This window comes from Tilletiopsis washingtonensis (assembly GCF_003144115.1).
Source record: "Tilletiopsis washingtonensis strain MCA 4186 unplaced genomic scaffold FA09scaffold_30, whole genome shotgun sequence".
Taxonomy (NCBI): Eukaryota; Fungi; Basidiomycota; class Exobasidiomycetes; order Entylomatales; genus Tilletiopsis; species Tilletiopsis washingtonensis.
Window position 1 is genome coordinate 72,504 of NW_020312027.1, and position 11,287 is coordinate 83,790.

The 11,287-nt window shown below is 65.7% G+C and overlaps 3 protein-coding genes across 3 annotated transcripts; 1 reads left to right on the forward strand and 2 right to left on the reverse strand.

The window, feature by feature from the left end:
* The first annotated feature begins 93 nt into the window (after positions 1-93).
* On the forward strand, positions 94-1,030 carry FA09DRAFT_332919 (hypothetical protein). The gene is made up of 4 exons (XM_025743648.1): positions 94-473; positions 539-666; positions 736-836; positions 904-1,030. The coding sequence occupies exons 1-4, from the start codon at positions 453-455 to the stop codon at positions 936-938; spliced, it is 285 nt and encodes a 94-aa protein (XP_025594791.1). The 5' UTR covers positions 94-452; the 3' UTR covers positions 939-1,030.
* Positions 982-2,216, reverse strand: FA09DRAFT_302973 (NAD(P)-binding protein; the record flags this gene model as incomplete). The annotated part of the gene is made up of 5 exons (XM_025740423.1): positions 982-1,316; positions 1,365-1,448; positions 1,525-1,803; positions 1,857-2,096; positions 2,150-2,216. The coding sequence occupies 5 exons, from the start codon at positions 2,214-2,216 to the stop codon at positions 982-984; spliced, it is 1,005 nt and encodes a 334-aa protein (XP_025594792.1).
* An 810-nt stretch (positions 2,217-3,026) lies between these two features.
* Positions 3,027-4,162, reverse strand: FA09DRAFT_195649 (hypothetical protein). The gene has a single exon (XM_025739411.1). The coding sequence runs from the start codon at positions 3,965-3,967 to the stop codon at positions 3,173-3,175; it is 795 nt and encodes a 264-aa protein (XP_025594793.1). The 5' UTR covers positions 3,968-4,162; the 3' UTR covers positions 3,027-3,172.
* Positions 4,163-11,287: the final 7,125 nt, after the last annotated feature.

The following is an 11,287-nucleotide window of genomic DNA, read 5'->3' on the forward strand; positions in this document are numbered from 1 at the left end:
TTGTCTTGCTCCATTCGCCCCCTTCTCCTCCTCCACAGCACGACGGCTGCTTGCGCGCGCGCGGCTGTTCTGCTAGATGCCTGCAATACCAATGTCACCTCATACGATTTGCGTGCAGTCTGCGCGGGACGCCGGCGTCGCGACGCGCCGCCCGTCAAACGGCTCCGCCGCTGACAGGGAGCTGCTCCGGCTCAGGCGTGGCAGCTTCGTTCGGAAACGTGTGCCGCGCCCGTTGGGTGGAGACGCGTGGCACTCGACCCAGATTGCCACGATCGCGAGGGTTGAGCACGACGGACAACCTGGGCTGCTGTAGGACCGCCTACTTCTGGGCTCAGGCCAGTCGTCCGGGGCTCGTCTGCCGAGCCGTGGCGTGATGACGAGCGTCAAGACGTGTTCGGGAAGCTCGTTGAAGCCGGGTCGCCGCAGGAACAGCCCTACATCTTTGCGGCACGATGAAGCAACTTGTACTTGCGCTGAGCTGCATGTCAGAGCCAGTGGGGGGTCCTCTGCGGCACGAGGCGGTACTGCGTTGTCTCACTGCTGTCTCCACGCTCTCAGCGACCTTCTGAGGCTCGCGTGCTGTCCTCCATCGCCCCTGCCCACCCTCGTTGGCTCAACAAAGTCCATGCCCACCGCCCGGCCGCTCTCATCTCCTGCAAGCGTCGCCTAGATGCGAGGTCGCGCTCGTGAACGGCTGCGGGCTGCGCAGCAAGTAGAGGCGGGCCACAGACTCACCTGCGCCCCTCGCATCCGTCTGCCGCTCGTGCGGAAGCGTGTCATCCACTTCACTATCCCCCTCTCCACCCTCCGACTGACGCCGAGACCAATGCCAGGCCCTAGGCCCATGTTGAGCGCACGCTGCAGCGACAGGATGAAGGAGAGTCGCATTATGGTGGTACGCACAGAGAAGGGCAGCGGCGTCGAGCAGGGGTAACTAGGGCAGCGTATCGGCTAGAACGAGATGAGGACGGGAGCGTAGCCTCACTTGGCGGCGAGGATCTGCTTGACCTCGGCCTTGATGGCCTCGGCGTCGACGCCGACCTTCTCCTTGACGAAGGCGGCGCAGAAGGCCATCATCTCGTCGCCCTTCTGTGCGTCGCGCGAGTAGGCCGTCGACTGGGCGAGCTTGGCCGTGGGCACGAGGTAGGCGGCGTCGAGCTTCTTGGCGTCGACCTCGGCCGACGTGGCGGCGTAGAGCGAGGTGCGCGCGCCGTCCTCGGCCGTGGTGAGGAAGCGCGTCATGAAGCCGATGGCGCGGCCGGCGATGGCGCCGTACGACTGGATCGGGCCCTGCGTGAGGTTCGTCTTGATGACGCCTGAGGGGTGTCAGCGCGGGCAGTGAGGGCGGCGGCGAGAGTGCGCACCCGGGTGCAGGCTGAGGTTGTAGACGCGCTCGGCGCCGAGCGACTTGAGCAGCGCCGAGAAGCGGTTGGCGAGCTGGATGTTGCCTGCAGAACAGAGAGGGTCAGCATCAGCATGTACCTGTGCGTCGCACCACCGCGAGCGCCCTGCTTTAGCACGCACCCGTCTTGCTGGTGCCATAGCGGTACCACGTGGCCGTCGACTCGAGGCGGCCGCCGCGCTGGTTGACTTTCTCGAGGCTGCTCCAGTCCGTCGTCGAGAGCGGGCTCTTGTGGCCCATGCTCGACACGTGCACGATGCGCACGCTGCGCTCGGCGTGCTCGGGCAGCAGCGACGTCTTGACGAGCAGCGGCAGCAGCAGGAGCGTGAGCAGGTAGTGCCCGACGACGTTGGTGCCGATCTGCATCTCGAGGCCGTCCTCGGTGAAGACGTACGGCATCGCTGGGTGACCGGCTCAGCACTGCAGCGCATCCATCTACACGCGCACTACTCACCCATCACGCCGGCGTTGTTGAGACACACGTCGAGGCGGTCCGTCTTGGCGATGATGTCCTCGGCGGCCTTCTTGACGCTCGCGAGGCTGGCGAGGTCGCACTGGATGTGCTCGACGCGGCCCGCAGCGGCGACGTCGGTGGCGCGCAGCGAGGCGATGGCCGCCTGCGCCTTGTCGGCGGAGCGAGCGAGGAGGAAGACGCGGGCGCCGGCCTGGGCCATCTGGCGCACGCAGATGTCGCCTGCGAGGGTGGTGAGTGCGGGGTGGGGGCGCGCGACGCACGCGCGCACGCACCGATGCCGCTGTTGCCGCCGGTGACGAGCGCCACCTGGCCGGTGAGGTCGGGAAGGTCGATGGCCATGCTGGGTGTTGGGTGAGGGGGTGATGAGGAGGGAAGGATGGCGAGGGGAGCCCGATGCCGGGCCTCATCACCGAGCTCCACTTTGGCTGCGCGCCCGTGCACCTTTCAACGCCGGCGCCGTGCGCAGCACGGCGAATTTCAGATCGGCACCGCCGCGCGGCGGCACCGGAGCCGTCGATCCGCCAGCTGCGCATGCGACGCAGAGGGGCCTGCGCCGCCTCACCAGCGCCGACATGCTTGCCGCACGGCCGTGGACGCGTGGCATCGAGCACTATGCCTCTCGCCATGTCACTGCACCCCGGGCCTGAGGAAGGTGATGCGATACCTCAACGGGAGCGCAGCACCGGCACGGGGCCGGGTGCATGTGGAGCGTCTCGAGGCGCTGGGATCAGGGCGACGTGCTGACTCAGCATTCTCACGCGCCCTTGGCACGCTCTTCGGCGCCCAGCAGCCCAAGCCGGCGCTAGGCAACCTCGCTGCTGCTTTGTTTTGGGCTCATATTGTGCAAAATACTTAGGCCTCGAGCCTGCCAGCGATGCTGCAGCCGCTCAGGCTTGGTAGGCGCAAGGAACAGGTGCAGGCGGGCGTGGCGAGCCAAAGTCGCGTCTTCGCATGCTGGCACGCAAGGACGCGAGGGCGTTACCCCAAATTGGGCCGCCTGCATGTCAACACGCCCCGCAGTTCTCGCTCCACCACCCACAGCAAGGAGCAGCCGCAGGCTGACTACGCAAGGTCAGCGACACGGTCCGTCCGCTGCGGTGCGTTGGCCGCCCACAACACGGCTTGCGCCAACATGGCCTCGGCGCAGCAAGCCCGATGGCCGTCGCGGTCCGCGCTGCGTCGCCGACAACACGGCGTCTGCCAGCGCCACAGCGCCCGGGTCTCTTTCTTCCCGCCCATCAAGCCCCCGCTCTCTCCCTGGACGTCAGGATCACTCAGTCGCGGCTCATAGCAGCTCAGCTCATACATGCACCGCCAGCTGCACCTGCCGCGCGGCTCAGCCGGCCCCTCGCAGCGTCGGCAGCAGCCCAGCCGGCTGCGCAGCGCAGCGCGATCTGCTCAGAGCTGAGGTACGCCTTTTTCGCCTCGCGAAAGCGCCTACATCGCTCTGCTGACGCTGAGTCGCAGCTGCTGTCCTGGCTCGAGCTTGACGTCGTCGCCAGCCGCCAGCGCGGTTCGCCAGTCGCGCTCAGGTCACGCACTGCGCATCGGGTGATGAGCTGAGTTGTCTCACCGCTGCTCACGCCTCTCTCTCGCCGCCACCGTGCATCGAAGCATTGGTCATGATCGGAAGCTGCAGGATCTGGCCGGTCGATGCGCTTGCATGCGCCACAATCCTCGCGATCGAGCTCGTTCATCGCTCGCCTGGCGCCCGGATGGCCGAACGGCTGCAGGCATCCTTCGAGGGAAATGCGCCCGTGCGAGAGCGGGCTACGGTCGTCGAGCAGAGAGTTGGTGGGCATGGCGCTGGATAGCAAAGAGGTCCTGTCCGTCATGAGTCGGCGTGGCGCGTCAGGCTCCTCGTTCTCACCTCGTGTGTCGCTGCTCGCGCTCGGCGTGCCCGGCCGCTCGGTGTCACTCTCGCGCAGGCCAGCTCTCGCTCGACTGCATCCAGACAGTGCACTTCGCCGAAGCAGCGGCTGCTCGTCGTCGATCTCGCCAGAGTCCCTGTCGCGCCTCGCTACGCCGCGGCTTCGGCGACGAGCATGCTCGGTCACCACCGACGCCTCGACTAGCTTCGCCGGGCTCATCGTTCAACGCACGTGCCATTCGATTCCGCGCTCTCGCGATCGCCACGCCGAGGACGCGCCTCGTCGCCAAGGTCGAGTGAGTCGCGTTCGAGGTGCTCTCGCCAGCGTCCAGCGTCGTGCAGTCAGCCAAGCTCTTCGTCACCCTCCGTGGCACCTCACCCGTCCTCCGCTCTACCTTAGCGTGCCTTGTGCTCCCTGACCGCCCGCTCACCTGCCGTTGATGGCGGACATCACACATGCCTTCCGTGTCTTCACCTACTGTCTTTCTAGCGCGTCACCCGGCCGCGAGTGAGGGCAACATCGACCTCGCGATGCGCGCGAGATGCTGATCAGACAGCATGGCATGCTCCGCGCCTCACTGCTCCCCCTCATCACAGCCCACCGTGTTACCTAGCACATCCGCCACTGCCGGCGGTGCCTCGACGAGCTTGACGCTTCGGCTGTCACACACAACCGCCGAGCGCTACTCCAGGCCTGCCCGGGTCTATGCACTGACCGTTTGTCGCCTCCACGGCCCACACTCACCGCTGTCAATGCATGCATGCCAGAGCCCTGTTGTGTGCCCCATCGCGTCCCTTGGTGCCGAAAGGGCGCGCAAGCTCCGCCTCTTGCCCGGATGGTGTGACGCAAGGCCGTTTGCGCTCGACGATGCAACGGCATCGCTTCTATCCCGCGTGACACAACGAGCTCCGCGCAGCGTCCAGTCGTCATGGCCGGACAAGAGAGCTGAGACAGCACCCTTCCCGGTGTGTCGGGCCGCAAGTCGTCGCTTACGCTGATGATGCAGCAGATCGGGCACAGGCGCTGGATAGGTTCTACATTGTCGTGGGACCGTTGCATTGCCTCTATCGCTCTTCATCCGTGCCGCAGACGCTCGCATTACTCGCTTGTGTGCACAGCTTTGCCGCATCACCGCTGGCTCTGGAGACGTTCGACCGCACTGGACAGACGGCAAGCCCCGCACTGTCTGGAGGGCAATGTCGAGCTCTTCCATTCGCCTTGTGCAGCTGTTCAACCGTGAACGCTCCAGGTGTCGGCGGCAGCGCTGCGCGGGCTCACCGCATCCCTGCTAAGCCTGCTAAGGTTCTGTGTCGCGGGCACGTCGACGCGGCGGCCCCGTTTTCGCGCAGTAAATCGATGCGCCTCGGACGGCCGCGCCGCGCGGCGTCCATGAATGATTTCTGCGCCGGCAACGAGTTGTCCGGCTGCGCGCGCCATTCAGCAGGCATGCAGCACAATCGGTGCCTTACTGCACACCCTAGTGCGCTTGTCGAGACTGTCGCGGCGGACAAGTCTTTCCTCAACACATCGTGCGGCTTCAAGGTACGGACCGCGCCAGGTACGAAGCCTGCGCCAGCCACTCAGAGTGCAGGGCAGTAGCTGTACAGGCCGCTGCGACAGGTCCTGCACCTGTCGGCGCGCCGATAAGGATCAGCGCGCCGAGCTGACCGCAGAGTGCTGGGCAAAGGTCCCCAGGCAAAGCGTTGCCTCCTGGCAGCTCCAACGCCTCGAACAGGGGCTGTGAGTGACGGAGCTATGGACACCAGGCCTCGCAGGCTTCGGTGAGAATGGACTGTCTAGGCGATGCGCGCTGCGGCTGGCACTTCTTGCTGCCAACGCATGCGGTCACGCTGCTCTGCGAGCTGTGGGTCGGGCGGAGCGCGCTCAGCTTCGTGCAGGGCAGCTGTGGTACATTGCGATGTGCTGTCTACCCGGCTCTTCCTTGCCGTGAGGCACGCCGACCGCGACGACCTGCTACACTAGCTTCAGGAGAGTGTTGATGCGTAAAGCGAGCGCAGGCTGCAGCTTGAGCAAGCCGGACAGCAGAGGTGTTGTGCTGTAGCGGCTGGCGGACAGCTGCGGCGCGGCTCGCGGAACGCGTCTGCGCGCGGCGAGGGCGCAGAAGCAGGCGCCGCAGCGGCGCGCAGCGGCATACCCGTGACGCGCCGCGCGCGGCGGGCTGCCTGACCTCCACATCACCCCCCATCGCAATGTCAGAGCGTCGCTTCACCTCGCTCCATCACCTGTCCGCTCATTGGCGGTGCGCTGCAGTGGAGCAACGCCGGCGCCGTGGCGCGGTGACGCGCGCGGCGGTCTGCTGCCTCAGGTCGGCCGCAGGTGCAGCAGACCCTGCGCCGAAGAGCGGCCGGAAGGTCAGGCGTAGGCTGCCGTCCGCCACGACAGGGGCGGGGTGAGGCATGGAGCTCAAGAGGAAGTGAGTAGCGCAGCCTAAGCAGCGCGGCAAAGAGCGCAGGACGCTGTGCAGCCGATTGTCGCGCCGAGGAGCGAGCTGCCAGCAGAGTGCGGGTCTCGCGAAGCTGGCAGCGAGCGGGAGAGGAGTAGGAGTGAGCGCCGAAGGAGGGGCGTGGGAAGACTAGACAGAGGCCACGCGCAGAGGCTCGAGGGGTGGCGACGGCGGCGGCGGTGACTGTGCGTGCGGCGTGCGACGGGACCGTGGCGCGGCCAGGCTACGGGAAGAACAGCAAAGAGGGATGGGCGCGGGTGATGCTGCGAAGGCTAGTCAGCTTGCTCGGCCGCTGCGAGCACTACAGACACGGGCAGCGGGGAAGGGGGGGGGGGGGGGGGGGGGGGGGGGGGGGGGGGGGGGGGGGGGGAGCGGCGCTGTGCTGTGACGAGGTGATGGTGGAGGAGAGCTAAGGAGAAGCGCCGGTCGCAGCAGTGGCAGCAGCAGCCCAGTGCGGGGGCCGCGCCAACAACGGCAGCGCGGCGTCGTGTTTGGAGGGCACACACAGCGGCAGCGCACTGCCAAATACGCGCGGACCAGAGCGGCAGCCGCAGGACGGCGACGTTGACATGGCTGGTGGTCCGAATGAGGCAGGTCTATTGCAGCCGTGCACGGGCCGCGCTCGTTCGGTGCCGCGTCGCTCGGAACGACGGCCGCGCGAGGCGCACCTGCACGAAGCGGCTGGTCCTCTGGCCGCGACACATTCAAGAACCCTTCAATCCGGCGGCTGCAATGGCTCCACGCTTGTGCGGCTGAGTGTCTGCGTGACGTCTTGCGCGCAGCAATGCGCAGACGCGTCGTCGCGTGGACGGGGCCGGACTCGCCCGCGCTTCATGGACGACGAAGTGTGCGACGGTCGGCTGCGGCAAGCAAGAGCCTGCTCCCAGGGGCTTCCCTCGATGCGCTGTCTCTCGTTCCGTTGCGAGAGCGCTGCGTGCAGCGACCGCTCAGGAACGGCCAGCGCATGTGGGCAGCGCACAGCAAGAGTTGCAGCGAGGCTTACTGCGCCCGGAACTTGACGCTTCGCATCACAGCGGCGTCGCTGTGCAGAATGAAGGACTTGTGAGGCCGACGCTCCCTGCTCTGGAGGCGACCGTGCCGCTCTGCCAGGTCGACGCGGTGCTGCTCGAGAAGCGAATGCCGGCGTCGGATTTCGTCGAGCGCATGGACTGGCAGCGCTTGCAGTGCTCTCCCTGCTCTGCATTGGCACCGATGGCGCATGAATCCGCAGCCAATTTGCCTCAATTGCGCTGCTGGGCGTGTGGTCTTGCAACCGCGCCGCCTTGTGTGCGCCTTCTCGCTGAAGGCCGCGTGCGATGGGTCTCGACACCGGCTGCAAGCTGCGCCATTCGCCTCTTCGCTCATCGCCTCTGCGCTCTTGTCGCGACGTCGCCAAGCCTGCTCGCAGCAGCAGCGCCTCATCCCCGCGTGGAAGCGCAGCACTTCTAGCGTCGTGTTGACTAAGCAACGACGGAGCGGCACACAACACCCACGTCAAGCAGATTGCTTCGGATCACTCGCTAGCGGCGTCGGTGCGCGCGATTGCAGCAAGCCCAGCCCAGCTGCTCTCCTCTCTCTGGCGGGCTATCGTCGCACTGCTGCGAGCCCACGTGGAGCGGACCGCTCGCCCTCTGCGAGTCCCGCGAACGGGCAACTGACGGGCGCACAAGGCAACGACGACGTTCGAACCTGCAAGCCGTGCAGGTGGGCGCACGAGGCGGGTCGTCTCGCAATGAAATGAGGCCGAGTCTGCTTCGCGCCGATGAGCAGTGAGACGCGGCCGGTCACAGTGCCAGCCCGGCATGACTACTTGCCTAGCGAGGGTGGCGAAGTCTGTCCGACATATGCAGAGGCTTCACGCGGCTCTCGCAGGAGCTGAGGGCGGGGAGGGGCAGCTTCAGGAAGCAAAGCGAGATCACGGGCACATAGATAGGCTTTCGCGGTGGTGCCTCGCACCGGGTCCGTCAAAGAGCGACTGAGGCGCCCGGAGCCGGCAGAGAGTGGCGCGGGGTGCGAGACTTGTTGAGGGGGGGGGGAAGGTCTGGTCGCCACAGCAGATGAGTGCGCCGCGCGCCGTCCATGGCGGAGAGTGTCGGACAATTCAGCTGCGTGCGACGCTACTTGGGGTGTCGCATCTGTCGGCGGCCAATGGAGACCATTGGGGTTTGTCGACGTCTGCCGTCAGGAAGGCCCGTGAGAGGAATGCGTTGCCATGGTCCACACAAAGTAGCGCTACGCAATGAGCGGTGGGCAGGGTACATCGAAGAGCGCACAGAACGTGGCGAAGACGGAAACGTCGAGCTCACTTGGCAAGGCGAGTGCGCAGGGCCTACAATGCCAGCGGTGCACGCGGCGCTCTCTACGGCAACTGCGACCGGGCGCGAGCAGACAAGCGAACAGCTCGCTGTACCAACACTCACCAGAGTGCTGGCGAGACTGGCGAGGACAGAGAAAGCGGGTGAGAGAGGAGAGGGGGGCGCAAGGCGGGTTCCAGGTGCGTCGCGAAAGCAGCCAGACTGCAGCCGCGGCCTCCAGGGCGGCCTTGTCTTGTCACTTGCGCTCTCAGGTCGTACCGTACCATGCATATTTCTGCGGACTGGAACGGTAATACAGGTCCTCTACAGGTCCTCTCGCAAGCCGGCCTGTTGCTTGCACCCGAAGCGATCTCTTCGTCACAGGTACACGCGAACCGGGCGTGCAGAGACGCGCCGCGCACGGCATTCAGGGCCACACTTCTATCAGCTGAGCTTGTGTGCGGGAATGTCGAGCCCAGAATCTAGCTAAGACAGCCCAGGTCCCGATTTTGCTATCAAAAGTACCGCCACGCAAGACCCGTGGGCCTGGCAGCAGGTCGGTGACTCGGCGGAGCGGCTGGCCTCGCGCTGCTGCACCTGCGCTCCCACCACCGCGCGCCGATGCGCTGCGCGTCCCCACCGCAGCGCGCACCGCCATCGCGTCGTCTGTCAATCTTCAGCCAAACGCTCTGCCGGCATCCGGGCCGTCGAGGTACGACACTAAGCAGCTTCAATCTCGATCCAAAATGAGGCAAGATTCGAAATGCATTTACTGGCAGCTGGAGGGAGGCTCATGCATGACGCGCAGGGGCGGGCATAGGCCGCCAAGAGTGCAAGCCGCGCGCGTGCTCACGGCAAGGTGCGCAACGCAGCACAGGCAGCGCCAGCACCTGGACGCGCCAGGAAGCTTGCGCCGCTGCGGCAGGAGTAGCGAAGCAGCGTCAAGTGGAGTACCACGGAGTCCGCAGCAGATTGCAGCAAGGCGGGCTGCCGTCCTCCGGTAGCTTGCCTCCACGATAACGTGCGCGACACGCGTGACATGGCAAGATGAGTATGCCATGGGAGTGCGGCATGTCATTTGTCTGTTGAGCGGGCACAGCTGTACGGCGGCTCCTGCCAGCAAGTAGTACGCTCCGTGCATAATGAGACGGGCTGGCGGGGATAGCAGTCTGCGGGCGCAGGGCAGTCGCAAGCAATGACGAGTCAGTGCACAGAAGGTGCGTTCAGCGGCGGCGGAGCACTGGCCGCGCTCGCAGCACAAAAACGAGCCACAAACATGCTCAGAGGGCACATTGTGCGGCTCGTGACACAGCAGCAAGCCCCCTCGCTCTCAAAAGATCGCGCACAGCAGCAGCGACAGCCAGACGCCGCCAGCCACGGGCAACACCAGCGGACCAGTCAAGAGAAAAGGCGCAAGAGACGGCGCATCGGCGAGACAGCGAGCGTGAGCGTCGTGGTATCAAGAGCCCAGCCTCACGTGAGCGAGGGGACCCTGCTCGCAGTTTCGGTTGGTAGCGCACGGCTGGGAGCGGCGGAGGTCACTGCCTGGTCACAGAGCCGCAGAGCCGCCGTTCCCGCGCAACACGCTGTGTGTGTGATGCACGGCGGCAGAGAAGCAGCGCCTGAGGTGAGTAACCAGGCCGCAACATGATAACGAAGCCTCGCTGCGTCTTGCTCGCCGTCTCAATCCGCTTGCGGAGCGAGAAGCGCTCACTTGCCGCCTGAGACGAAGAAAGCACGCCGCCGCAGCATCACCTGCCTTTGTCAGCGCTTGGACCCGCTGCGTGCGCCTTGCGCATCTTGTAGCGCTCGTGGCGCCTGCCTCGCGGCTCGATCGTACGCGAGCGACGCTGCTCGCCCGCTGGCAGATCAACCCTGGCCCGCTGCTTGTCAAGGCTGTTGTGTCGCTGTGCACCAGAAGCGACGGGCCGCAGAAAGGGCGGGTTGTATTCATTGCAGCAACAGCGTCTGAGCAGTCATCCAACATTGAGGCAGCTAGTGCTTGTACCGCCCTCGTCTCCTCCGCTCACCATGTTTGCTTTTGGCTTGCCGCAACAGATGTATGGCGAGGCGCCAACCCACTCCCTACGCGGCCTGTGGTGAGCTGTCTGGCAGCAGAAGACGCCGCGGTCGCTGGCGAGAGCTCAGAAGGCGGGTGCGCTTGTGAGCGCTTGCGCCATACACAACGCGCAGCGAGGCCTCAAATGCCTTGCACATGCACACCGCTCCCCGTCGAAGCGCCTGCGTCCGCAACAACAGGCAGCATAGGCGATGCGTGTTGCTGCTCAGCGCCGCACATTGCGCACGCATGATGCTTGATGCAGAGGTCCCAGCCCGACAAGAGCTCGCGAGCGGCCCTGGCTGCAGGCCGCGGTGTCGCAAAGCGCAGCCGCAGCATTGTCAGCGACACGCTCACCAATGAGAGTTGTCTCGAGTCGCTGCCAAGTCCCCCCTTCTTTCCCCCTTTTCCTCTGCCTTCTCCTCTTGCGTCAACAACCTGCCGCACTCCGGCCGCCCTGGCTAGCTCTTTCTTCCTCTTGTGCAGCGGTTTTCAGGCGTAAGCCAGGAGAAAGGTCGTAACGTCCGTCGGGGAGGCGTCTCCCAAGATTGCTCTTGCTTGCGCCCAGCGAGCACGGGCAAGGTCGCGGGCACCAATGACCCGACAACACGCGGTGCACAGGCAGAGCGGCGAAGAGCAGGGCATGCTGGGCTTGCCGCTCTCTCGGCAGACGCCAGTTCATTGTTGCTTGCCATGCGCGGGAGCGCAAGGGACTGGGGAGA

Coding starts and splice junctions, on each gene's coding strand:
- FA09DRAFT_332919 (XM_025743648.1), top strand. CDS start 453: ATGAAGCAACTTGTACTTGCG. Junction 474..538: donor TGAAGCAACTTGTACTTGCG/CTGAGCTGCATG, acceptor GCGTTGTCTCAC/TGCTGTCTCCACGCTCTCAG. Junction 837..903: donor GCCGAGACCAATGCCAGGCC/CTAGGCCCATGT, acceptor GGTGGTACGCAC/AGAGAAGGGCAGCGGCGTCG.
- FA09DRAFT_195649 (XM_025739411.1), bottom strand. CDS start 3,967: ATGAGCCCGGCGAAGCTAGTCGAGGCGTCGGTGGTGACCGAGCATGCT.